Below are 25,532 nucleotides of genomic sequence, written 5' to 3' on the forward strand. Positions count from 1 at the left end.
TCTGAATGTGTGAATTCCTTAAAGATACATCATGGGGGGAATTCAAATGATTTACTTTCATGTGTTTTTTTTATTTGGTTACACATTACCGTTTGGTTTACTTCTTTCTATTTAGTCACTTTGTTAGTGTCTGTTTGCCTTTATGTATCTACATTATTGTGATCAGCCAAAGATCTCCTTTGTCTTTTGTCTGCTTTGTCAACTTTGGGCACTTTATGTCACTTTATCTTATCTCAGCCTTAAAAAAAAGTCAAGTTGTTTAATTTTATGTTGTATTTAGTTTAGCTTTTGATCTTTTTGTAAATTGTTTTTCACATTTTGGGGGTAGAGTAAAACTTACATGTGCCCTTCACGCTGCATAAGCAGAAAAGGAATCCGGTGCATGTCCTCAAATGATGTCACTTGAGTCTGCATGGCACAGGCGGAAGAATGGAAGTTTTAAAATAAACAAGGAAGTTAGAGAAGTGTGAGCTTGTTAGGCATATTCTTATAATAATCAGCAGACTGGGGATATATGCTTGAACCCAAATTAGCTGATAAAAGCAGAATGTTTAAAAAAAATCTTCATTTTGACATGATGGCATCAAACAGCCGCTGCATATTTGTCTGCTGCACATCCATAATGTGAATCTCCTGTTCCACCACATCCCAAAGATTCTCCATTGAGCTGATACCTGGTGATTTAGGTACTCGGTCATGTTTAGGGAACCAGTTTGAGATGATTTGAGCCATCAGACAATGGGTACAGTGTGGTCGTATAAGGATGGATGTGGTCAGCAGCCATACTCAGGTAAGCCATGGCATTTAAACAATGCTCAGCTGATATTAGGGGGCCCAAAGTGCAAAGAAAATATATTTGATACCATACCAGCAGCTATCCAAGGTGTTGTTTACACTAAATTCTGACACTACAAATGTCACAGCTTCTTTTTTTCCCCCAGTTTTCTGTTGTCCAGTTTTGGTTTGGTGACAGAAGAGGCACCCAGTGTGGTCTTCTGCTGCTGTAGCCCATCTGCTTCTAAGTTGGACCTGTTTTGCATTTAAAGATGCTCTCCTGCATACCTTGGTTGTAATGAGTGGTTATTTGAGTTACTGTTACCTTCCAATAAGATCAAAGCAGTCTAGCTATTCTCCTCTGATCTCTGGCATCAACAAGGTGTTTTCACCACTACTGGACATTTTCTGTTTTTCTGACCATTTTCTGGAAACCTGAGAGATGCATGTGTGGGAAAGTACCATCACTTCAGTAGTTTCCGAAATGCTCAGACCAGCCTGTCTGGCACCAACAACATTCAAAGTCATTTAAATCTGTCTCCCTTCTGATGACCAGTTTGAACTTTTGCAGGTTGTGCACCTGCCTAAATGCATGGCATTGCTGCAATATGATTGGCTAATTAGACGTGTGTTTAAAAGTGCTGAGCGGGTGTACCTAATAAAGTGACCTGTTAGCATATGTGTAATAGATAGATAGATAGATATACACACACAGGTATATATATTTTTTTACAATATGAAACTTTTATGTGAGAATAAAAACCTCACTTTAATTAATAATAATAATGAGTCAGCTGTCATCAATTTGGACTAATTGTAAAAAAAAAAAAAAAGTAAATTTAAACTTACTCAAAAAAAATTAAAGCACTTTACCAGTTAGCCTATCAATGAATATCTACATTTATATCTAAACAAATTCCAATAGGGAACTGTAGGGAGGATTTTCTATATTTACGTGATTTTTGTTGACCACAAATCGAGGAATGACTTTACAGAAACTGGTCGCAGACGACTAAGGAAAAAGCACCACCTCATCATCCGTTTCATAAAGGAGGAAAGAGAGAAACAAAACAACTGCTAAAGCCACAAAACAAGCTGACCAATATGCAAACAACAGTATGCTAAATATTTGTTTTCTGTGGTGTAGCAGTTTAAACATTTTCCTAACAAGCCTCCCCTCCTGGGAGGACACACAAATCCCCTGGGGGTTGCATCTGGCGTAAAAATCTGCCAAATTAAATACTGCAGAGGTTCCTGCTGTGGTGACTGTGAATAATTTGTTTTTGTTTTGAATAATTTTTTTGTTTGTTTTTCAAATGGTCATCGTACGGTGCCTTCCATTTTTCGTATAAAAATGAATGAAGCTGTCTAATGTTTTACAGAGAAAAAAAAAGGGGGGCAACATTCATGACAAAATCATACTATGAGAAATATAGTATATGTAAGCATTTATTCTTGGAGGAATGGGTAAATTTTACTTATGGGACCTGCATTTTTGCTCAATTTCTGTTAAATTCATAATGACATAGTGTAATATTTCACGTGTTTTTGTTCTGAGGGTGTATTAACCTCATTTAAGACCTGATAATGAACAGAAGATCTGGGATGAGGTGTTTTTACTTTTTATTAACCACGACCATAGGTCACGTAGCCCACGTGTGAAACCAAGTGAACTTTTTTTTTTTTTACTATAAATGCTCCTCTCCGATGGGCCCTCACGTTCAAGGCCACAGCGGCTGACGATTCTCCGCTCCCATACATGGACTGATTAGATTCTCACACGTGCTACAGAATATCAATGATCCTCCAGCCACGTGCATCTGCATAGTTGCACGTAGTCACATCTGCATATTGCACGCTGCAATGAAGGCACATGGTGGTTGGTTAGCTCTACCTGCATGTTACAGCTCAGCAGATCATCTCAAAAACCTCCCACAGATGTCCTCTTTAGACAAACATGTAAATCAGACAAGAGCTACTGCTTGGAACCTGTGTGTTTATTTAAATTTGTGGTACAACGAATGGCTTGGTGAAACGAGCAAAGGCTTTTGCAAACAGATGATTTATCCAGTGAAGCATCCAGGTTATAGTTTTTAATATGCGAGTGTAAATCAGACGGCATGGCAAACACTCAAATCAGTTATATGATGGAGAATATCATCAAAAGATCACAAGACAGTCATTTAAATTTCTGAGCTCCTCTCAAAGCGGATATATCTGCTCGACGAAACAAAGTGTTTTGATATGAAATATGAAGATTATGAGTAAAAGCTTAAAAAATAAATACTCGGAAGCTCACATTTTCAGATTTTTGAGGGAACAGCAATAATATGAAGATTGGTGATTGGATTACATCTAGATAAACTATTAAATAACAAAGGTATTTCCCCACCAAGTATCAATACAACTCTGTACACTTCATGTTTCAGCAGTAAGAATAACAAGGAAGAAATTTGAAATTGTAAGTTGCTCCCCTTTAGAGAAATAGATTCTTTTTTGAAATGGGCTTGTTTGTTTTTTTTAATGCTGAGAGAAATATGACATGTCTGTTAGAAGAAAGCCCAGAACCAGCTGCTGGTTAGGTTAGCGTGAAGACTGGAAACCAGTGAAAACAACTAATGTGCCTCTGTCCTAAGGCCAAAACAAAACAAAAAAGAAAAAAAAAACAACTTTGTACCATCATCTCCTTTCTTTAAAGTTTAATAGTTAAGTAGTAATATTATGAGCCTCTGCCTGATTGAACCACTAATCTTGCTTTTCAATTTTTGAGTTAAATTACTGTCACATACAAGCAGTTTCCTCCAGCTTTCTGTTTAACAGGTGGTGGATGTGGCTTAAAGTGGCAATAATTACTTTAAATCCTCATTAAGAAAATGTGGATTACATAATGTACACATTTACACATTTGCCTGACAAGCAAACAATCACTGGTTAAATCCCAGGAGGAGAAACGTATCCCTTTGGGGTTGCATAAGGAAGGGTATCAACTGTAAGTCAAATATGTGGTGGCCCCCTTTGACTGATGCAGCAGCTGAAAGTAGCTATTACAATGTAGTGGCTATCAGAGGCTCCAATCATAAAAATTCTATGACTCCATCCTGAAAGACCAGAAAGTATACTTGATTTAAACATGGCCAAGCACCTTCTGTCCCTTAAAGGACTTCTCCCGTTCCTGGGCAGCTTCTGTCTCATGACGGCTTTCTGGAAGACCTGTTTGGATCATTTGTACATCATTTGAGGGTAGGTGTAGCCAAATTTAAATGGGATATGTTCCTTGAATGTTTGGCACCAGTTCGCGGAGGTCTCTGGCTCTCACTGGATGAAATCGTAAGCAAACATGATGTTTCACCAAAACCCACAGGTGTTGCATGTGGTTTTAATGTTCGTCTGCAAATACTTGCTATACACTAGCCCAACTTGAAGAAAAATTGTGGCTTGAATAAATTAGCTGCAGAGCTGAGACACAACTTTTACTGTGAAGGTGAACTTTCTCTATTTCCTGTCTGTGTCACACTCACACACTTCAATTCAAACTACGACCACAGCAATATGCTAGCAACCAAAGCAATCACAAGGAGATTTTGGTCAACTAGTTGGCAGTTTTTCTCCTGGTGCCTGCTGGTTGCCATGGGGTCACTGAATAGGCCTGCACAACTGGATCTTTAGCAACCACTTCCCCAGCAGCTGCCATTAACCCCCAGCAACCACTCTCAGTCAGGAAATGCTCATTTTTCCCTTGTAACTGGTGGTTGCTAGATGGTTGCAAACCAGTCTCTAGATGCGCATACTACTATAGCTTACACCAGGCAGCGATAATAGAAGACTGCAGAACAACCAGAGTAACAATCAAGGGTAGAAAGAAACAGGGGTGGTGATAAACTATGCTGGGGTTTTTTTTTTTTTTTGTTTTTTTTTTTTGGGGGGGGGGGGGGGGGGGGGGGTAAACAGAAAGTGTTGCAGTTTTTGCAGCATTATTGCTGGAAGGGTAGAGGGGTAAAGTTAAAATGTATCTATTGCCACTTTAATGTGATCCACAGACATGAACAATGTTTTCCTCTCTCAGCAGAAAAAGTGAAGAAAAAGACGCGTTTATCCAAAAAATTATGTTCTCTATCCAAAAACATGTCATCAGACAAACATTCGAGATGATTTCTCATTGTGTTACTCAGCTTACTCATAAAAAGATAATTTCCTAACAAAGAATCAGCAAAAGAGTTTTGCAAAAAAATAAATAAATTAGACTCTACAGTCGGTCGACAGCCATATAAACAACAAATACTGCCTCAGTTTTACCGTACATAAATACAGACGTGAGCCATTACCCTTGCAACAGAATCCTGAAAACTGTCACCCTACAAACCCAAGAGAATATTAAAATAATAATAATAATAATAATAATAATAATAATAATAACTCTTAAATCTTATCATCGTTTTGCCTTTCTGAATCCGATTCCTCGCACTTCAAAAGACACCGAGCTGGAGCGTAGGCACACCATTTTAACATACCACGCGTGAACAAACTAAAAGAAGGGTAAATGCTCCTCTTTCTCTGTCTCAGTGGGCTTTGACCTTTGATAAACAGTCTGCCGCAAGGCACCAATGCATCGCTAATTTTCACTCGTGCAATCAAAGATGATGCTCGTCTCCAGATGGGATAATGATTCTCTAGTGAATACAAAACAGACACAGATTATATCAGATATATTACACAATATCATTATTGTCACTTCAGTTTCTTTTGTTTCAAACAAAACAAATCCACTGTGATAACAAATTGCAGTTTCACCAAACATCAATGAATATGTTAGCTTAATTTCCAACCTTCTTGCATACAAAAATACATCCGCTGTAATTCCAAAATTCAAAATATCTCCTATCGTGACAGATCTACACATACATGAGTGCACTCTCTTTCAAACAGTTTTCTCCACCGGTCTCTCGCAGCTGATAATAATATTAGAAATCCTATCTGAGAAACTCACAAAGGATCTGAATGCTAGACTATTAAATTACTGTGTGCGGATTTTACAACAGCTTAAAGTGGCCATCGCAGCTTGCAGACGACATCTCAATTTTAGCTGCATGCAGCCAGCTAAGACAGAGGAGAGGAGGTGAAGGTAAAGAGTATTATGCATTCAGCGTCCCCCTGTGGGTCTGTGTGTTTTTCTATTTGGAAAACAGCTGGAAAGAGGTGCAGATCAGGCAGCTGCATGCTGGGATCTTAACCACATATCATGGTCTATTCTGCAAGTCTCAGTTTGACTCTCACTCTAACAGACTGCTTTCAACCTCGACACTGCCTCCGCATTTTAAGAACCTTTTAGAATAATAATTACATCCAGCCTGTTCAAATATGCACTTAAAAATTGCCATTTGAAGGCCAAAATGACCTTTCTGCTAATATGCTGAATTTGTTGCCAGGGGTGACAGGCATTGTGATTGAAGAAACTGCAGCCAGACAGTGGCTAAAGATGCAGACTGTGGGAAGTTTGCAGGAATTTTCTGAATGAGGCAAATAGATGGTCTGGTATCACAGACAGAAGAGGCGAGAACCCTCTCTGCCCTCCTCCCCTTCACCCTGTGGGATACGAGGGAGCATGGCTGAACGGGTCAGACCCCAGAAACGAGGTGGAGACAAGTCCTTCTTGGTGGCTGTGAACTTCCAACCCATGTGGGATCCGCAGGTTCGACACTGAGCAATCGTCCAGGCGTACCTGAAAGCAATCAAAGTGCCACATTTTCACATTTGTGATCAGTAGTGCATACAGTACTGTGTATACTTTTGGCAATTTGCTACAAGCAGAAAGCCTGAAGAACTGTTGCTCAGGACCAATTTAAAAATTACAAGGAGGTCCGGCTCTTTGGAGGCAAGAAAACAATGCAAATAAAAAAATAAAGTGCAACTTAAGACTTATGCACTGTACTCTATTGCCGCATGATTAGATGACTTCCAAGTTCCAAGTTAATGCCAACACAGTCCTCCCTGTGAGTGTGCCATAAGAATAGATTCAACGATGTCTCGCGCCGAATCACATATACAGTAAAGGTGAAACATACAAATGAAACACTGAAACCTATGTACAGAAAGTCAAATATACCTTGAATTCACATCACTAAGAAGTTCACAGTATTACTCTGTAAGCCCAGAGTCAAAGCAAAATCAAAACAAAAGCAAACCATGTCTCAAGAAACTTCTAGAATAACTCTGTATTATACTGGAGTAACCCATTTTATCATGTGGCAGAAAAAACATAAGTAGTGGTTTGCAACTACAGCAACTGTTGATTTTGCTCATCTGTGTATCAATATTCAGAGCATGCACAGCTGCTGGAGTCGTTTATGTGTACATCTCACAGATGAGTCGGAATGAGGTCAGATCACGTTTGGACTGAAAAGTAAAATCGGTCTAGAAGTCATTTGTGTCCAAACTCATTCCTCTTAAGAGTGTGACTGTTTTTGTCTGCGACAGAACCAAATCACAAGTCCCACTCTGGAGTCTGATTCGCCTGGTCGAATCTAAACCTCAACTTCTAAAACTCTGAAACAGATTCTTACAGGTCTGTTTAATTCTGTTATCATTCACCAAATCTCTCACAGTGTAGTTCAGCGATACAACCTTAAAAATATCTTAAAATTTTAAAAGAAAAACTGACACTACTGTCAGCATAAAGTGCTTTGCACAGGTATCATGTTGCAGGAATTTAAATTGGGTTATTTAATTACTAAATGAGCCCAGTGACAGCCTGATGGCCTGTCCAGGGATTACCCTCATGTTTGCCCTATGGCAGGTAGGACAGACTAACACCCTGTGACCCTGAATGGGAAAAGCAGGAGAAGAAGGATGGGCGGATTATTAGTGTAAGTAATTTGGAGGCTTCACTGACTGCAGAATCCAAGATTGCACAACCTGAACATGCATAAAGAGATGCACCATTGATAACCAAGTTGACACAAAGTACAGTACAAAGCATTTTAATTTCAGGCACTGAGCAGTGTCACAGCAACTTGCAGCTACACCAGATGCCATTAAATTCTAAGCCCTGGGCTGTGAGGTATCAAGAGATGTGTCTCTTACTTAAAACATCCATTTATGGAAAGCACACTCATGCTGTATGCTAAAAATATTTACCCTGGAAACCAGCTGTGCAGCGTAGATGGCCTTCCAACCAGGTTAAGGTTGTTGGCTTTGTAGACAGTCAGCGTTTCGTGGACGTAACCGTGAGGGTTGACGTACGCAGCCATGGGGCCGTACAAGGACAGGCTGCAGAGAGAGAGAGAGAGAGAGAGAGAGAGAGAGAGAGAGGCAGGTGGAAAATGTGTGAATTCAGTAAACTGTTGAGCGAAAACAAAACATCATGAAAGTGAGACACTGAAAATGAAAAGGGGAAATGGGCTTTAAGAGGTCTAAAATTGAAAATGCCAAAAAGTTCAGCTGTGCTCATCATTTTTATATTAACAATGAAGACAAATTTTCTGTTTTAACTCTTTTGGGTAATGTTTTCAGTGGAGCTTCTTAAGAACTTTGAATCTCATCTGTGCTATTTTCAGCTAAGCTAAAAATGCAACATAAAACTGCAGGCGTACACATGACTCACACAATTTTAAAAACTGAATGCTTGACCACTAGATGGAAGGACTTTGGCTCTGATATACCGTGAAGGCATTTTACTGGCATGGTTGGTATCCACTTCCTGCCTTAGTGGGAGAAATCGCCTCTCTCCTGATGGTCATGATCTCTTTCAGAGTGACAGAAGAATATGAAAATAACATGAATCTTATGCTAAGACCTTAGCACCACCAGATAATAACCCATTTGGTCTGATTACACAGTGGCATCATTAAAACAGGGAGAAAAAAAAAATGAGGAAATGTCTTTTAGAGGAGGGGTGTTCATCTCCAGGACCAGTGAAGCTGTTATGTTAGGCTGAGGTTAAGGCTTCAAATGATGGGGGGGGTTTTCCTTTATTTGTCATCTACCTTTAGCTGGAGGAGAACATTTGCTCCTTTGCATGGAGCTAAGAGTGAAATTTGGAAACTCAAAAGGACTGCGCAAAAGTTTCAACTCATCCCTGGAGAAAAATGGGAAGAAAGTGCAGTGATTTATTAAAACATGTGCAATGATACAATGAAATACAGTATCTAAGGTAAAATAAGAGTTTGTAAAATGAGCTTGAAAGTCAATATTTACTATGATCACCTTTATACTTCAACACAGCCTGAACTTACTTATGAAAGCTTTCTTCTAATTTATTTAAGAAGTCTTCAGGAATAGTTCTCCAGGCTTCTTGAAGGACATTCAAAGAGCTTCTTTGACTGTCTTTTGTTTGTGCTGTCAAGATTATCCCACACTGTTTCAATAACCTGGAGAGGCTAAGCCAAGGCTGATATCGTTCCATTGTGCATTTTTCAAATTTAGATTCGTCTTTCAGACTTTCCGATATTGTTCATCTGCTGATGTTACTTCAGCCTGTCATTTCTTCTTTTGTCCTGTCCAGTTTCCCTACATTTCTTTAAGGACAGACCATAGACAATGGCAGGTTTTCCTAATATCTCTTTGCGAATCACCTTGTTGGTGCAAAAAATACTATTTTATGCTGTAAACTGTATTATCTGTGGCATTTATTATAGAGTCAACAAAAACAAATGTGATTAAATTATGTGTTTTGTAGTAGGCTGCCAGTAACAAAGTACCTAAAGATGCCATTTAAAATTGGTTGTTTGTATTACGTCTAGGCACAATACTGGTTCATCACTTGAGCTAGGTGTCTTTTTTATGCTTGAATGATCCATAGGTCAGTGTGGCTTAATAAATAAAAACATTCCTCTCAAAATGGTCAGTTACAAGGTTTACACTGAAACAGAGTGAAAATGTCGAACGGAAAACTTCCATAGACCTTCAGAAAAGCCTGAAGAATTATTGCTTAAAACAACTTGAAAAGGTTACAAGAAAGTCTGGCTGCTTGGAAGCAAAATAAAAAGAAATGAAGATGACTCGAGACTTTTGCACAGTACTGTAAGTGGTAAAATTGTAAATTGACTGATTCTTGTATAGCTCTTTTCTACTCTCCTGGAGTACTCAAAGCGCTCTATACAACATGCCACATGCACCCAATCACACCCATTCTCACAAGCACTTTCTCTATACCGAGTGCTTCCTAACTACGGTCACGCACATTCATACTCCGATGGATGCATCGGAGAGCAACTTGGGGTTAGTATCTTGCCCAAGGACACTTGACATGCAGACTGGAGTAGCCAGGGATCGAACCACCAACCTTCCGATTAGTAGGTGACCTGCTCTACCTCCTGAGCTACAGCCAGGCGGTAGAGCAGCTCCTGTACAGCGCTAAACCCACACCATGAATAAGGTTTAAAGTATCAAAAGCCAAACACAATCAGAAATGACGCATCAAAAGACATTTTGATGTCCCACACACACAAACACGCAAAGTATAATCAGCCCCAAAAACTTCATTTTCAGTCAGTCTTTAAAGCGGTAATTTGGTTACATTTAATGTACTTCTGCTCTGGCATTGAAAGAAGATGCATTAGCACCATACAGTATGTAAATTCGTCAGAGGCAGTGCTTCAACTATTAGTCTGCTTGCCTCTCTCACACATAATCACTCACTGACTCAAATTATATGGATTACAAAACAGAGAGTGCACTTTTCTCATAAACCCCTAAGAATGTTCTGGGCAATTTCATGACTGTTCAAGGTTTTTTGTGTCACTGTTGGACAAACAGATTAACCATTACACAGCAAACCGTCAGAAAATGACATTATATAACAGTGTGCGTATAAGAGAGTGCACTCAGACTGTGTGAGTGAGGAGGTGTAGAGAAGCACCACTTACTTTCCTGATGTAACCCCAGAGTTTACGTAACTCTCAGACAGACAGACAAATTGCTCTTGACTTTGACGTGCTAATAATTTCAGTGATTACAATGAAGAAAAAAAACAAGAAGAACTTGGATAATAAGACATAATAAAACTGTCATAGACCTCCACCCCCAATTATGCCAGCTGCTCCGGAAACAACTCAAAAAACTATAAAAGTCTACTACACTCCATTATTCAGCTTCTGTGAAGCTGGTTACATCATCTTTTATTCTATTACTGAATCCAAATTTCCAGTGATGTGAGAAGGATGTTACTAGTGCTGAGACGGAACCACTATGTGCTGATCACTACCAACTACTATTTTAACAAAAATCAAAAACAAGCGCTCACCTGAAGATCTCATTTTTTGTGGTGATTTCCGTGTCCTGGCACTGTTTACAGCACAGCGACGTGCACTGAGGAGGAGGAGAGAAAAGAGGGTTTTAACAATATGTATACATGTCACATATTTTCAAAGCAAAGCGTCCACTGTTGAGGCTCATTGAGGGCGTTATATTAATCATGCCATTCGTCACGCTTCCACAAATGCGACTCAAAACATGGCCCGAGCTCAGGTCACGTCAGTGTCGTTGGTGAGAGGGATTATTATCCTCAATCAGAAAGAAGGGACAACAGATAATGGGCAAACACATTTAACGAGCACTTCACAAATCAAGCTTCAGCTTCTGATTCAACACAAGTGCGACACATATATAAACATGCCTGGAAAAACATTAGGCATTAACATTAACTTACCATCCTCCTCCTGAATCAGTCATCTGAGCTTGCTAACCAATTAGATGTTTGTTTGTTTTTCTAATTTTACTCCTTATTATTTGGATTTGGCTAACTGACTAGAGCCACACCTTTTTTTTTTTTAAAAACCATTTTTCATTCACAACATAGAAAACATGTTAGTAAATCAGTCTGTAAATGACTAAGAACTGACGAGAGGAATGTTGTCCTATTCTTCTCCGAGTCATTTGATGTTACGTACTGTATGTTTACACTGAGGAACAATTTGTTGCAGATTGGTGAAGGCCAGCCCATCTTTACTTCTGAGGAACTCTACCTCTCTAAGGTGCTTTTTAAAAAAAAAAAAAGTTATACCCACTCATGTTACTGGCCTCTTGTCAATTTAATTCATTAGTTGCAAAATGATTTCTTTTTAGTACCTTGCTTCCTTTCCCAGACTTTTTTTGTTTTCATCCCAGCTTTCAGAGACGTGGTGCTGCCATCAAACAGCTTAACATATCCTCTTACCCCAAACGGTCGCGGCAGATGGCCACCCCTCCAGGCCAGCCTAGTTCTGCTGGAGGTTTCTCCGTGTTAAAAGGGAGTTTTTCCTTCCCACTGTGGCCAAAGCGCTTGCTCTTAGGGGGTCATATGATTTTGGGGTTTTTCTCTGAATTTATCATTGTAGGATCTACCTTACAATATAATGCGCCTTGAGGCGACTGTTGTTGTGATTTATATTTAATATTTTTAAGTACCTTGATTGCAATCTTTTTTTTTTAATTTGTTATTAGATTAAGACCCTGATATCATAGTGTGAGCCACTACGATATCAGATGTGTTGTCCATTCAGAGAGCCGCCGGTCATGGAAGAAAGGTGAAGAGCATATCAGGATGATTTGTGATGGAAGTAAAAGGAAAGGTGGCAGTGAGATCGGGTGTGTCATATACAGTTAGGTCCATAATTTGTTGTAATTAAGCACCTTTACACCACCACAGTGAGTTTCAAATTAAAGAATCAAGATTGTAGACTTTGAGCTTTAATTCCAGAGGCTTCAAGTCCTGCATTAACTGTGTGGGGATTTCAGCCATTTTTATACAGTCTCCCATTTTTAGAGACTCAAAAGCAACTGAAAAAAAAATTACATAATTTTAATAAGGAGCCTAAAGTCTAAAACTCATGAAGAAGACTCTTGATTGGAGAACCTGACAGAACCTGACTTAGTTAGATGATCTTAACTTACATATATTACATATACTTTATTTCTCATTAAATAACGAGGAAAAGGCTTCAACTAGCCTTGTCAGTCAATCGTCCAGTTCATTTTGTACCTATGAAAATGAGGGACTATGCACATAAATTGCCAAAATTCCTAAACAGGTAATACAAAGCTTTCTGTAAAAAAACCTTTGAATGAAAGCTAAAACGCTGCACTTCAATCACAGCATATAAAATCCACTATGTTGGTGTACAGAGGCAAAATGACAAGAAATGTCACAGAAACTTATGGACTCAATTGCAGGTTCGAGATAAAAGGTCAGGAAGCAGAACTGTAGGTAGTTTCTCATGTGAAGGAGATTTACACTGGGAATGAAAATGATGGACAGGATTAGGAATGAGCATATTAGAGGGAAGGCTCAGGGACAAAATGGAGAGGAAGGAGAAATGATGGTTATCTTTAAGAGAAGGTTATTAAAGTTTGAGCTTCTGGGCAAGAGGGGAAAAAAAAGAAGGCACAAGAGGTTTGTGGATGTTGTGAGAGCAGACAGTCAGGTGCTGGACATGTGACAGAGAAAGACAAAAAAGACTGGGAGAGATGAAAATGGATGATCAACAGTGTGGAGTCCTAATGGGAGTATCTAAGAGAAGAAGGAGTAAACAATGTGTGTTTGATGCTGATGAAAGCCCCGTGAGGGCGTAACCCGTCTCCATATTAACCAATTCGCTACACAATATAGGAGCTTTAATGCAACTCCTCTCCTTCCCTTCTTTGATTTTACTCTCATTAAGCACTCACACATAGCTTTTTGTCATCCTCTTCAGATGAACACAAACAAAGTAGCTATTGCTGTTCTCCACTGAGCATGTGTGGAACATGTCTTCCTGTGCTCAAGTATGGCAATGACTCAAGAGGGCCTGAAGAATAGTCTCTGTAAATAGCGGACCTGACTAAAGGGATTAGAAGAACAGCTACCAGACCAGAGATGATTTCAAATCATCTGGAGTGGGAGTTAAATGTTTTTGCCAAATGTAACAATTATGAAGCAATTTCAATCGCAGCAAAGTGATGAAACCACTGACCAGCATAAGTGTCCTTACTACAAAGCCATACTGCTAACACGGCTAAAAACAACCTGTGACTGCTTTGGCCCACATGACTGAGTAAAAGCAGATCTACAGTGGCCAGAGTGCTTTGTTTTGAGTTTTTTTCTTTAATTGAAATATGGATAGCTCTCTTGCTGTGTCCAACCTCTCCTTAAAATCAGATCAACCCCTTCAAGGTGACAAACAGCTGATGTTCACTGCATGCTAAATACCAGTCCATTAACCTTAAATGCTGCAATGGCTGCTTTTGACTCTGAAAACTGAAATATTGCAGCACTAACACATCTGTCAGCCCCCGTCAGACATGGTTAAATATAACAAGACACACCAGAGGGACACTGTGTGCTCAGTAAAGCACAAGTAGGAATCTTATCACTGCATAAGACAAATTATGTCTGAGGTTTGGGGCAGGTCAGCGAGGCTGTTGGTGACTTTTACTTACCCGATCCATAATGTCTAGCTCACAGCGAAGTCTCTGGATGGCGCTGCCAATCTTTAATAGCTGGAGCCTCAGAGCATCATCTATGGGCAGACAGGCTGCTACTCTGTAGGAGAAATCTGACAGAGCGTAGACAGAAGGACAAGAGAGCGATGAAATAAAGAGGACCGAAAGTACAACGAACACAAACAAATTGCGAGTGTGCATGTTTACATACAGATGAGGACAGAATTATTAGCCCCCCTAAAAAAGTAGTTCCCAATGGGGATTGCGTACCATATTTTACTTTGCACACAGAAACAAAACAATTTCACAAGAAACAGAAACAATCAGGTGAAAATTATTAGCCCCCCTGATGCTAATAATCTATTGCGTATCCTTTTTTCTGGGTAACACCTTGCAGATATTTGTTGTGGTTTTCACACACGTCTTCTGAGCAATCCCAGCCCATTCTTCTTTGGTCAATCTCCACCACCCCCTCCTCCTTCTGGTCTTCGGTACACACCATAAATTTTCATTCGGATTCAAGCCAGGGCTTTGTGCAGACTAGCCAGTAATGTTCACTTTGGTCTTCTGATAGCAATTCTTCACCAGGAGCCATGTATGTTTTGAGTCACTGTGCTGGAAGACAAAGCAATGACCCAGAACCAGTTATGCTGCTGACTGCTTTCTTTTAAAATCTCCATGTCTTTCTTCTTTATTCCTTCCACCTTGATGAGATTCCTAGTTCCAGACGCACCGAAGAATCCCTACATGATACTCCGACCACCATGTTTCATTGTGGTGCTCTCTGGGCTGTCCACCGCTCTTCTTCCTCCATGGCAGCAATTTCCTAATGTTGTAAACCTCAACATCTGGCAATAAACCCCATTCTGATTCTGATTCTGATTCTGATTCCAGATATAAGCAACGTTTCTGTGGCCAAATAGTTCTGCGTAATCTTTTTCCAGGTTGTCTTTAGCATACTTCAGTATGGTTTAAAAGTGTCTTTTTCTACAGAAGTGGAGTTTTTCCCCTTCAGCAACCTTGTAGTCCATTCCTGTGCGGCGTTCCAGTGAGTGTCCTTTGATCCTACAATTTCTGACTTTGCTAAATCATTTACTAGTGTCTCTGCATTTTGTTCTGGGGTCTTTAAACACATCTCTCACTAGTTTTCATTCCAGAGCCTTTGGAAGCCTTTTTGGCTTCCTGCCTCTGCCAGGCTTGTTCTGTATTAATAGCTCTCTTTGAATTTATTATTGATACGTCTCACTCCAGTTCGTGACTCTCAGAAAACCTTGTATATCCATCTCCTGCCTTGTGACCATCAACAATTCCTTTTCTTAAATCTAAACTGATTTATTTTATTTTTGGCACAACACTTTCTCAAGTGTCATTCTGCAAAAAAACTAGTGTGTTTAGAAAAGCTATGTAGAAATTCCCCTTGACTTCATCACTTTAATAATAGGGGAGGTAATAATTTTGTCTGCATCTGTACCTGTACCTTCTGGAATAAAATCAACATAGTCTGACCTACTGCATTCGCCGGGAGGGAATCATCCTTCAGATTCTCATCCCATTCGTGAAGCTGTTTCTTCACCCTGTTCATGAGCGACTCCTGTGAGGTGAACCACCAAAAGCCGAGAAATCTTGGTTTATATTCATTTGTGTGTCATGTTTATATATAGAGGAGGAAGTGCCGCGGGCTGCAGTACTTACTGAATCATAGAGTGCGTAGACCCAGGGTGGCCATGGCGTCAGACTGGCACAGTGAAACTTCCTCTGTGGTCAATAACACATGTATCACTTAAATCAAATCTAATCTGATGATTATGGAAGCAACACAAGATCCGTCCCTTTGTCATATAGAGAAGTAAAAGTAGCATGTTCCAGGTCACGGTTTTGCACATGGGCTACTTTCACATCCAGTGTTAATATCACCTGCACAGATACCTTAACATGTCATCTACTTATTCTCCTTTAACAGTAGACATTAACATTTTCTCCTACTAAAACAATCTAACACCTGCCAACACATCTGCACTAAGTCACTTTCTCTACTGTTTTTAACTGTATTGATTTATTTCACATCTTTACATTATGAAACACATCAGCTGCAACAACTAGCCAATTCATGTGAGTGAACTGGATTAAAATGAACTATGTACTAACTAAACACACCATAGGTTATATGTACAGGTTGTATTTGGAAATGTCAAACAATAAAGATTAGCATGCCCAACTCCAAACATGTTGAACCATAAAAATATTAAGCTATAATTCAGCACTCAGTTAAATGTAGGCAGTATTTAATATTACAAGACAGAAAAAAGGCGCTTATCTTTTTTTTTTACCATTTACAGTTTATGGAGGTAAAAATCCCAGAATTTTTGGACAATGACACATTTTTTGCAATTTTGCCTCAGTACTTCATCACAACAGATCTGAATCAGACAATCAAAATGTGTTTGAATTGGCAGGATTTCAGCTTTAATTCAAGTAGTTTTACTAACTGCATTAACAGTTTAGGAGTTAGAGACGTTTTTATCTTGGGTTTTTTTTTTTTATTGTTTTTAATAACAATTTTCAGGGGCTAAGAGGTAATTGGACAATTGAATGTTAATCAGTATAATGGGCAGATGAGGTCTCTTCCCTCGTTGGCGAGATGTTGTTGGAAGTGAGGGAGGCCATCATTAGACTGAAAAAAGTAAATAAACCTATGAGGGACAGCACAAACTTTAGGTCCAAATCAACAATCAAAGGCCTGAAAGACCACAGACGACCCCTACCAAATGATCATAACCAAATTAATTTAATAGCAACATCTGACCAAGTCAAGAACACTCAGTGAGATACAGTTGCATCATTGTCAAAGTCTACAATTAAGAGATGACTTCATGATTGGGAAAGGAGGATTTACAAGAAGGTGCAAACTACTGGTTACACTAAAGAACAAAAACACTGACAATCGCCAATGGTATGACTCACCCTAGTAGCAGAGAGACCTGTGGGATCAATTTCAAAATCCTACATGAACTTCTTCTTGTGCTACTGCGTTTAAAAGATTTTCAGAAAACTTGACCTTGGGCTCAAACTCAAGGTCATTGAGATTTTTATTAGCTGCACCCACTGTATTAAATTCAAACATTGCCTCATTCTCGAGTTATCACATTCACAAACTCACAATCATCCCGCTAACTCTGATGACGACAATACCCCTTCAGCCATAAGAGGACAGATTAGACTTTCCCAGAAAACATCTAAAAGAGCCCGCATAGGTCTAAAATAAGTTCTTTGGACAGATGAACCCAAGAAGAACTTGTACGAGCTAGGAAGAGAAAAGTATGGAGAAGGAAAAGCCAAATCAAAATACATCTGTGAAACATAGTGCAGGAAGTGTCATGATACAGGCATGTATCGTTTGCCAGTGGAACTGGACCACTAGTGTTTATTGATGATGTGACTGCTGATAGAAGCAGGAGGATGAATGACTGATAAAAGTGTACAGGGCTATTCTGTCTGCTCAGATTCAACCAAATCCTGCACTTCACACTGCAAATGGATTATGACCCAACACATACTGCAAAAGCAAGCTGAGATTTTCTCAAGGCAAAATATTTTAGATATTCTTCGGTGGCCAAGTTAGTCACCTGATCTCAACCCAACAGAGCATGCTTTTCAGTTATCAAAGACAAAACTAAAGGCAGAGAGAGCCAAGGTCTAGCAGAGGATCTCAGGGGAGGAAACAGCTTTTGATTATGTCCACAGACTTTCATCAAGTATTAAAGACATTCCATGTAATTAATATTATGTTAGTTTGTCCAATTACTTTTAGGTAGTTAATGCAACATTTTAGGAAAAATTGTGATTTGATTTAAAATCTACTGTGGTGGTGTAGAGAGGCATAATCTTTTTTTATGTCACTGTCCAAAAACCTTTGGATCTAACAGTATAGGATTAGGGTGGGATTCAGTCTCAGGGTGAAAATGCTCATTTTGCTCATGATTCAAATGGAAACTTCACCACATATTTCTAGTAATTCTTTGAATGTATTTCAGGTCTTCACTTTCACACAAAACTAGACTTTGATTATTTGAACAGGCACCGACTGATCTGATGTTTTACTGAACAGTTTCTCAAAGTGGAAAAATACATTTTGCATCTTAGATGAGGAAATTCATCTTAACTTTCTTGTCACTGTCATCTGATTCAAACATCTCCAAAAGTAGAAACTGTTACTTTTAGAAAGCGCACACAGATTTCACGTTTGTGCGTGATTCTCTGTACCTGTTTGTAGTTATTCCACCAGCACTGAGCCTGTTTGCAGCTCTGACTTGGAGGTTTGGAAGAAGGGTGCATGTGGAGCCTGGACAGAGGCGTTAGCTGCACAGCGGAGAGGGGGTCTGGAAGGATTCGTTCTGGAAGGATCTGCACTTTAGCCTGTTTGATCCTGAGAAGAGGAACAAAGGCAGACAATAACAAAGACCCGTGACACAAAAGAAGGGAAATGTGAATGATGACAGCAGAATATGAGTGAAACTGAGCAGGCGAATAGTAGATTAAACAAATGGTGCACTGGCCAAACGCTACATTACAGGATGTTTGGATCATTGAGGTGATCACAAAAGGTACCATCTGGGTTTTTTCCTCACTCGACAATAAGAAATATTTTGCCAGTGCCCGACACAGATTATTCTCAGTGAACTTCGTGCAGAGAAATACAAAGCAAAGCCAGACCACAGAGTAACAAGAAACGCTGCCTCACAGCTGTAGGGCTAAATCCATGTCTGTCCAGACTTGACCTTTTAATCTGATCTAAAATATAATTACTAAGCCATTTCATCCCTTTACACATCTGAGAGACATTTTGTCATAGTCCCCTCCCAAAAAAAAAAGTAATAATTCAGACTCAAATATCAAATTATGAGCTTCCACATAATGAGCTTGGTGCCATTCTCAAAGAGGGGGGATAAAAGTCAAGAGATTTTAAGGGTTTGTTAACTGGGGTGTAATTTCTGTAGCATGATACACATTTTGTTTATCAAACTATATAAAATATTGGGAAAATGCACAGACATCTGTCAAATAAGGTAACACAGACTCACTGTCTCTACTGGATGTGACTGATAACCCTCCACCTCCACCCGTGAAAGGCAGATTCTTATCCCTGACACACCCTACAAATATTTCCCTCTGCAGGAAATCCTAGAAATATTACAGGGAGGATGTTTACTGAAATAGAAAGAATAGACAGAAAAAGTACAAAGTATATTTTAATTTTAAACAAGAGAAAGAGCAGACTGCATGTAATTGAGTGATTGATTAAATGCTGTATTTTCCAAGAGTCACAACAGAAGGTCAACACAATCATGGCAACCACTGTATGTGTATTATATAACCTCAATTAGAGAAAAGGAAAATGCCTTAATAAAGCCTCATTTTTATGGACAGTATGTGCCGATGATTTCCAGGGAGGATGTGGGTTAATATGATCTATTACATGACTTCAATAGATACATCTTTATCAATGCTTCCTTTGTTTTCAGTCCAAAAAGACAATATGCTTTGCATTTACGCAGCTGCACTGAACTCTGGAATAAGTCAGAAACGTAAATCTGTTGTTGCAACAGCACTCTTACTGCCTTTGTGGCTGTTTCACAAATTTCAACATGTGAGGATGATTCTAGAGGCGGTGAAAAAAATATTGCTAAAGCATACAGGGAGTGCAGAATTATTAGGCAAGTTGTATTTTTGAGGAATAATTTTATTATTGAACAACAACCATGTTCTCAATGAACCCAAAAAACTCATTAATATCAAAGCTGAATGTTTTTGGAAGTAGTTTTTAGTTTGTTTTTAGTTTTAGCTATTTTAGGGGGATATCTGTGTGTGCAGGTGACTATTACTGTGCATAATTATTAGGCAACTTAACAAAAAACAAATATATACCCATTTCAATTATTTATTTTTACCAGTGAAACCAATATAACATCTCCACATTCACAAATATACATTTCTGACATTCAAAAACAAAACAAAAACAAATCAGCGACCAATATAGCCACCTTTCTTTGCAAGGACACTCAAAAGCCTGCCATCCATGGATTCTGTCAGTGTTTTGATCTGTTCACCATCAACATTGCGTGCAGCAGCAACCACAGCCTCCCAGACACTGTTCAGAGAGGTGTACTGTTTTCCCTCCTTGATGATGGACCACAGGTTCTCAATGGGGTTCAGATCAGGTGAACAAGGTGGCCATGTCATTAGTTTTTCTTCTTTTATACCCTTTCTTGCCAGCCACGCTGTGAAGTACTTGGACGCGTGTGATGGAGCATTGTCCTGCATGAAAATCATGTTTTTCTTGAAGGATGCAGACTTCTTCCTGTACCACTGCTTGAAGAAGGTGTCTTCCAGAAACTGGCAGTAGGACTGGGAGTTGAGCTTGACTCCATCCTCAACCTGAAAAGGCCCCACAAGCTCATCTTTGATGATACCAGCCCAAACCAGTACTCCACCTCCACCTTGCTGGCGTCTGAGTCAGACTGGAGCTCTCTGCCCTTTACCAATCCAGCCACGGGCCCATCCATCTGGCCCATCAAGACTCACTCTCATTTCATCAGTCCATAAAACCTTAGAAAAACCAGTCTTGAGATATTTCTTGGCCCAGTCTTGACGTTTCAGCTTGTGTGTCTTGTTCAGTGGTGGTCGTCTTTCAGCCTTTCTTATCTTGGCCATGTCTCTGAGTATTGCACACCTTGTGCTTTTGGGCACTCCAGTGATGTTGCAGCTCTGAAATATGGCCAAACTGGTGGCAAGTGGCATCTTGGCAGCTGCACGCTTGACTTTTCTCAGTTCATGGGCAGTTATTTGGCGCCTTGGTTTTTCCACACGCTTCTTGCGACCCTGTTGACTATTTTGAATGAAACGCTTGATTGTTCGATGATCACGCTTCAGAAGCTTTGCAATTTTAAGACTGCTGCATCCCTCTGCAAGATATCTCACTATTTTTGACTTTTCTGAGCCTGTCAAGTCCTTCTTTTGACCCATTTTGCCAAAGGAAAGGACGTTGCCTAATAATTATGCACACCTGATATAGGGTGTTGATGTCATTAGACCACACCCCTTCTCATTACAGAGATGCACATCACCTAATATGCTTAATTGGTAGTAGGCTTTCGAGCCTATACAGCTTGGAGTAAGACAACATGCATGAAGAGGATGATGTGGACAAAATACTCATTTGCCTAATAATTCTGCACTCCCTGTAGTATTGTGATTGTGATTTTGTGTGGTGATATTGTATGGATCTGGAGACACTAAATATTGATATTTTATTAAATACATTAAAATACTCTGGGAGTACTATGATGCACGAGAGGGCATCTCATGCATCATCATCCTGTGATAATGTTAGCCAAGTAAACTTACATTATATCATCTCAACCGAAAAACCATCCAACACTGGACACGCTTAGCTTGACAAAGCTACTTCCAAATTAAAAGCAAGCTAATGACTCAGTGACGCAAGTAAAAATAGGACTTATGGTGGCGAGATGGTTGCCCAGAACTTGAGTGTTGCACAGTCATGACCACTTGTGCAGTCATAAGGCGAATGCACAGATCACCCAATAGGAGTCAACCTTTCTGCAAACAGTCACATTCTGATTTGAACTGACTGCAGTCACTCACAGAGAGACTGTTAAAGGTTTGCACAGACATGCTGTCTAATTTATAAATGCAGACAGTTTGCCATCAGTCTGAATGAGTCTTTGTCAATGAGCACAACTCGAGGGGACTCGACACAACTGGCTGTCAGCTGGTTGTATTCTGGTTTTGTTCCAATGGAAGAGGAAGACTGCTGAGCATAAATGTAATAGATATATGTGAATTTCAGTTTATGTAGACAGCAACAGATATGCAAATTTCAATGATTTACCACTGAATTATTAGGAACAGACTGCGTGTACTTGCCAACTTGCCCCATTCAAAGGTTGACTGATTACAGACTTTTAGTGATAAGTGTTGTTATGCTTGACAATCTCATTTTGCAGCAAAAAGAAAAAAAAGAACTAAAATGACATAACATTATCTTACTGGATAAAAGAGATACTTTGCAGTTGATGATAAATTGCAATATACAGTATGTTATTAAAATACACAACATTTTGCAGAATGTTCAAAATCATAATAATCTCATATTGTGTAGTCTGTTTACCACCTCTTGGTAATATAGATAGGTATAGAGCTGACATCACCTCTACACATCCACATGCACATCCGCGCGATGCTGAATTGCTGTAATCTCTGGTTTCCACAAGCAAATGTTTTAAGAAACTACATTTCTTTTAAGTAAATCTATTAGAGACAGCCTCCATGCTACTTGTTTTGAAGCAGTTTGTGACGCAATAAAAACCTGTGTTTTTAGTTGATTTTATGAAGTGTTAGATTGCCCCCTAGTGGTCAAATACTGTGTGACTGTTGACGGTGTGTCTCTGTGCCATTATTGACATAGTTTTCCTTCTCATCTAAATGTGCTTCTGACTAGTTGTCCGGCTGAAAACCTGCAGGTATGCAACTCCTGTAGAAAACAGCTGTCTCACTAAATGCAAGAAACAAAGTTTCCTTTTTTACTGCAGAAACTCTGAATTAAACAAGAAAAATGTTTTGCACCCATTTTCTGTTCCACAGCTGGCTGCATTTTTTTCCTTTGCATATATTTGATTTCATTTGGCATTTTTTAAGGGTTATGTGTGGCTTTGTTGATTTGTCACACATCTTTGAACCAGGGATTGGCAGTAAGAATTCAGCCCCCACCTTTGGTTTAATGCTTTATGAGGGAACTTCAACTTACCCATCTGCTTGAGTTCTTATCTCGTGGACCTTAAATCGCTGCCTCCCTATAGCCTTCACTTTGACCGTTTCAATGCCGTACTCCTGCTCCTCTCTGTATGCATAGATTTCAGCCGTAGTTCCAAACTCTGCATCCGGCTCACCTGTATCGCTGCAGACACACATCAGATGCAGAAATTGAAATGAAATGCTGAGAATTATCCACCAGTGACCCACAAGAAACAGTTTACATAAAGAAGAGTTGTGGAAATTTGCAGCTGTGGTCACAAGGTTACACACACACTCAACGTGGACATGAATGCCATAGTAATTTTGGCTTAAAAAAACAACAACAAAACAAACAAACATTAAAACAAGAATTGGAGTACACAAGCCTGAATTTATCTGGGATTTTCTATAACCCATTTTCTATAATCCACAGAGGATCTGCCACTCTTCTTGGCAGAATTGTTAAGAGTGCGTTTCAATTCATTGATTTTCTGGTATGGACCTGGCTTTTAAGTGTTGTCTACAAGTTTTCAATTGATTTGAGGTCGGGGCTTTAGAAAGACCATTCCAGAAGCTTTTACCTGCTTTAGCCATTCCAAAACAAGTTTTTATGTGTGTTTGGGATCATTGCCCTGCTGAAAGATGCAATTCGATACAAGTTTTAACCATCTAGCTGTGAGTGAGTTAAAGTTGAAGAATTTAGAGGTGGTACACTTTCATTATTTCATGTACTTTGTGCCATGTACCAGAGCCACAGGCAACAAAACAAACCCGGACCATTATGCTATCACCACCATATTTATGCAGCTAGTACTGTGTTACTAGGTTTGCAGCCTCACCTGACGCCAGTGTCAGGTAAATAACATGCGACCACACCCTCATGCAATCACCTGAGGTGCAGGAAAATCTAAACACCTGTGCCATCATAACAAATAAACAAAACATAAGCATTCATTTTGGTTTTATAGTGAGGTCCTTGGACTTTCCCATTGTTCTAAGTATTGGTCAATCCTGGGAAAGAGACACTACCAGTTGTAGTCAACCATGATCAGAAATGAGATATTAATAGACCTAAGACTTGTCAGGTTAAAAGACACTGCATAACCTTCACATATTTGAAGATTTAAGTGAGTGTGTGTAAGCCAGAGTGTAACTTTAACCCTCCATGGATTAGAGAAAATCCAAAAATAAATTCAAACTTATGATATATGTTTTACAATCATTCAACCCTGGGGGAAAAAAACAGTTCAAAGAAATCATTAAAAGCCCAAAATTGCAGTGACATTCATGCCTATGATGAGTGTGTGCAACCTTCTGACCACAACTGTATTTTCTTCAAATGAAAACAAAAAAATGCTTTCCATTTGTAGGAGTTGTGCATCTTTCCATGATTGCCAGCATACACAGAGACTTTAACAGCATCACACACCTGTGTGCGAGCACAGCAAAAGTGCGGTCTCTCTGGATGACGCTCCTCATCATGCTGACCTCCTGCGGCCTGAAGAGCTGCAGAGGCAGCGTCTGGCCCGGCACCAGCATCACAGCTGTGTGTGGCAGCACGGGAATGGTCTGACAGCTGTCGTCATCGTGGACCGTACGGCCATGAAACTCCTCCATGTCTGAACCCAGGTACTGGCACACAAAAAGGGGGTTAGATTAACACAGCAGCTGCAGAGAAACTAAAACTCTGAGAAGGATCACATGCATGAAAGCAAATCATGTAAAAAAAGATGTTAGAATAAGAGGGATTGTGATGCATGACTCACTGAATGTGATGTGGGAAGACTAGGGTCAAAGGTGATGATGTTGGGCTTTTCTGCCTCCTCACTGTCTCGATCTTCGGTCTCCATGTCATCCTCCTCTTCCTCCTCCTCATTGTCTGTCACAGCGCACAAGTGTACACAGAGAGGCTAAGTTAGGTAGCTCGTTGACAAGCCTTAGACGTAAAAGCTTCACCTTAATAAATCGCACTGATGGCATAATTGAAAAGAAAGCGAAAGCAGAGGGTTGAGACAGTGAGAGTGATCACTAACAGTGGCCTGCTGTGGAGGTGTGTTAGCTAGCATTTAGCAGGAGGAAGAGAAACGCACTGTCCCGGTGAAAACACCGAGCAGGCTTTCGGTCAGCTTAACGGGTACCTGGTAAGAGCTGTAACTGGTTCCCCATGTTGTCGTTGGCGTTGTCTTCCCCTCCACCCCTCTCGTCAGCCATATCCTTGTGTTTACAATACTAAGTCTTCTTCTACGGCGTATCAATGTGCAGGACCCGGTGGAAATATAGCGCCCCCCGGCGACATCGCTACATAATGCACACTGTTGAAATGCCATTTTACTACGGTGGCCCCGAGGGGCCAAACGAAAGCAGAATAAATGCAGCAAAAGCATAAAAAACACGTCGGGGGAAAAAATAGAGAAAAAAGGAAACAAATTAAAAAAGAAATTAGAAATAATAAATAAATACAATTTTTTTAAAATGGCTCAAACGCGACAGCCAAAAAGTAAAATTTTAAAAGTAAGTACTGGGTTTTGTCTCACTTATTTGTGCAGCGATACAAA

The 25,532-nt window shown here is 39.7% G+C and overlaps 1 protein-coding gene across 1 annotated transcript; it reads right to left on the reverse strand.

The window, feature by feature from the left end:
• Positions 1 to 2,756: 2,756 nt before the first annotated feature.
• Positions 2,757 to 25,252, reverse strand: crbn (cereblon). Its single transcript, XM_040028754.1, has 11 exons — positions 25,116 to 25,252; positions 24,744 to 24,856; positions 24,407 to 24,609; positions 22,991 to 23,140; positions 18,427 to 18,589; positions 15,859 to 15,921; positions 15,673 to 15,757; positions 14,164 to 14,279; positions 11,012 to 11,076; positions 7,906 to 8,037; positions 2,757 to 6,490 (listed from the first exon to the last, which is right to left on the reverse strand). Exons 1-11 carry the CDS (start codon positions 25,186 to 25,188, stop codon positions 6,307 to 6,309), a joined length of 1,347 nt encoding a protein of 448 aa, XP_039884688.1. The 5' UTR covers positions 25,189 to 25,252; the 3' UTR covers positions 2,757 to 6,306.
• Between the last annotated feature and the right edge of the window lie 280 nt (positions 25,253 to 25,532).

This window comes from Simochromis diagramma, unplaced genomic scaffold, assembly GCF_900408965.1.
Source record: "Simochromis diagramma unplaced genomic scaffold, fSimDia1.1 OVJJ01000483.1, whole genome shotgun sequence".
NCBI lineage: Eukaryota > Metazoa > Chordata > Actinopteri > Cichliformes > Cichlidae > Simochromis > Simochromis diagramma.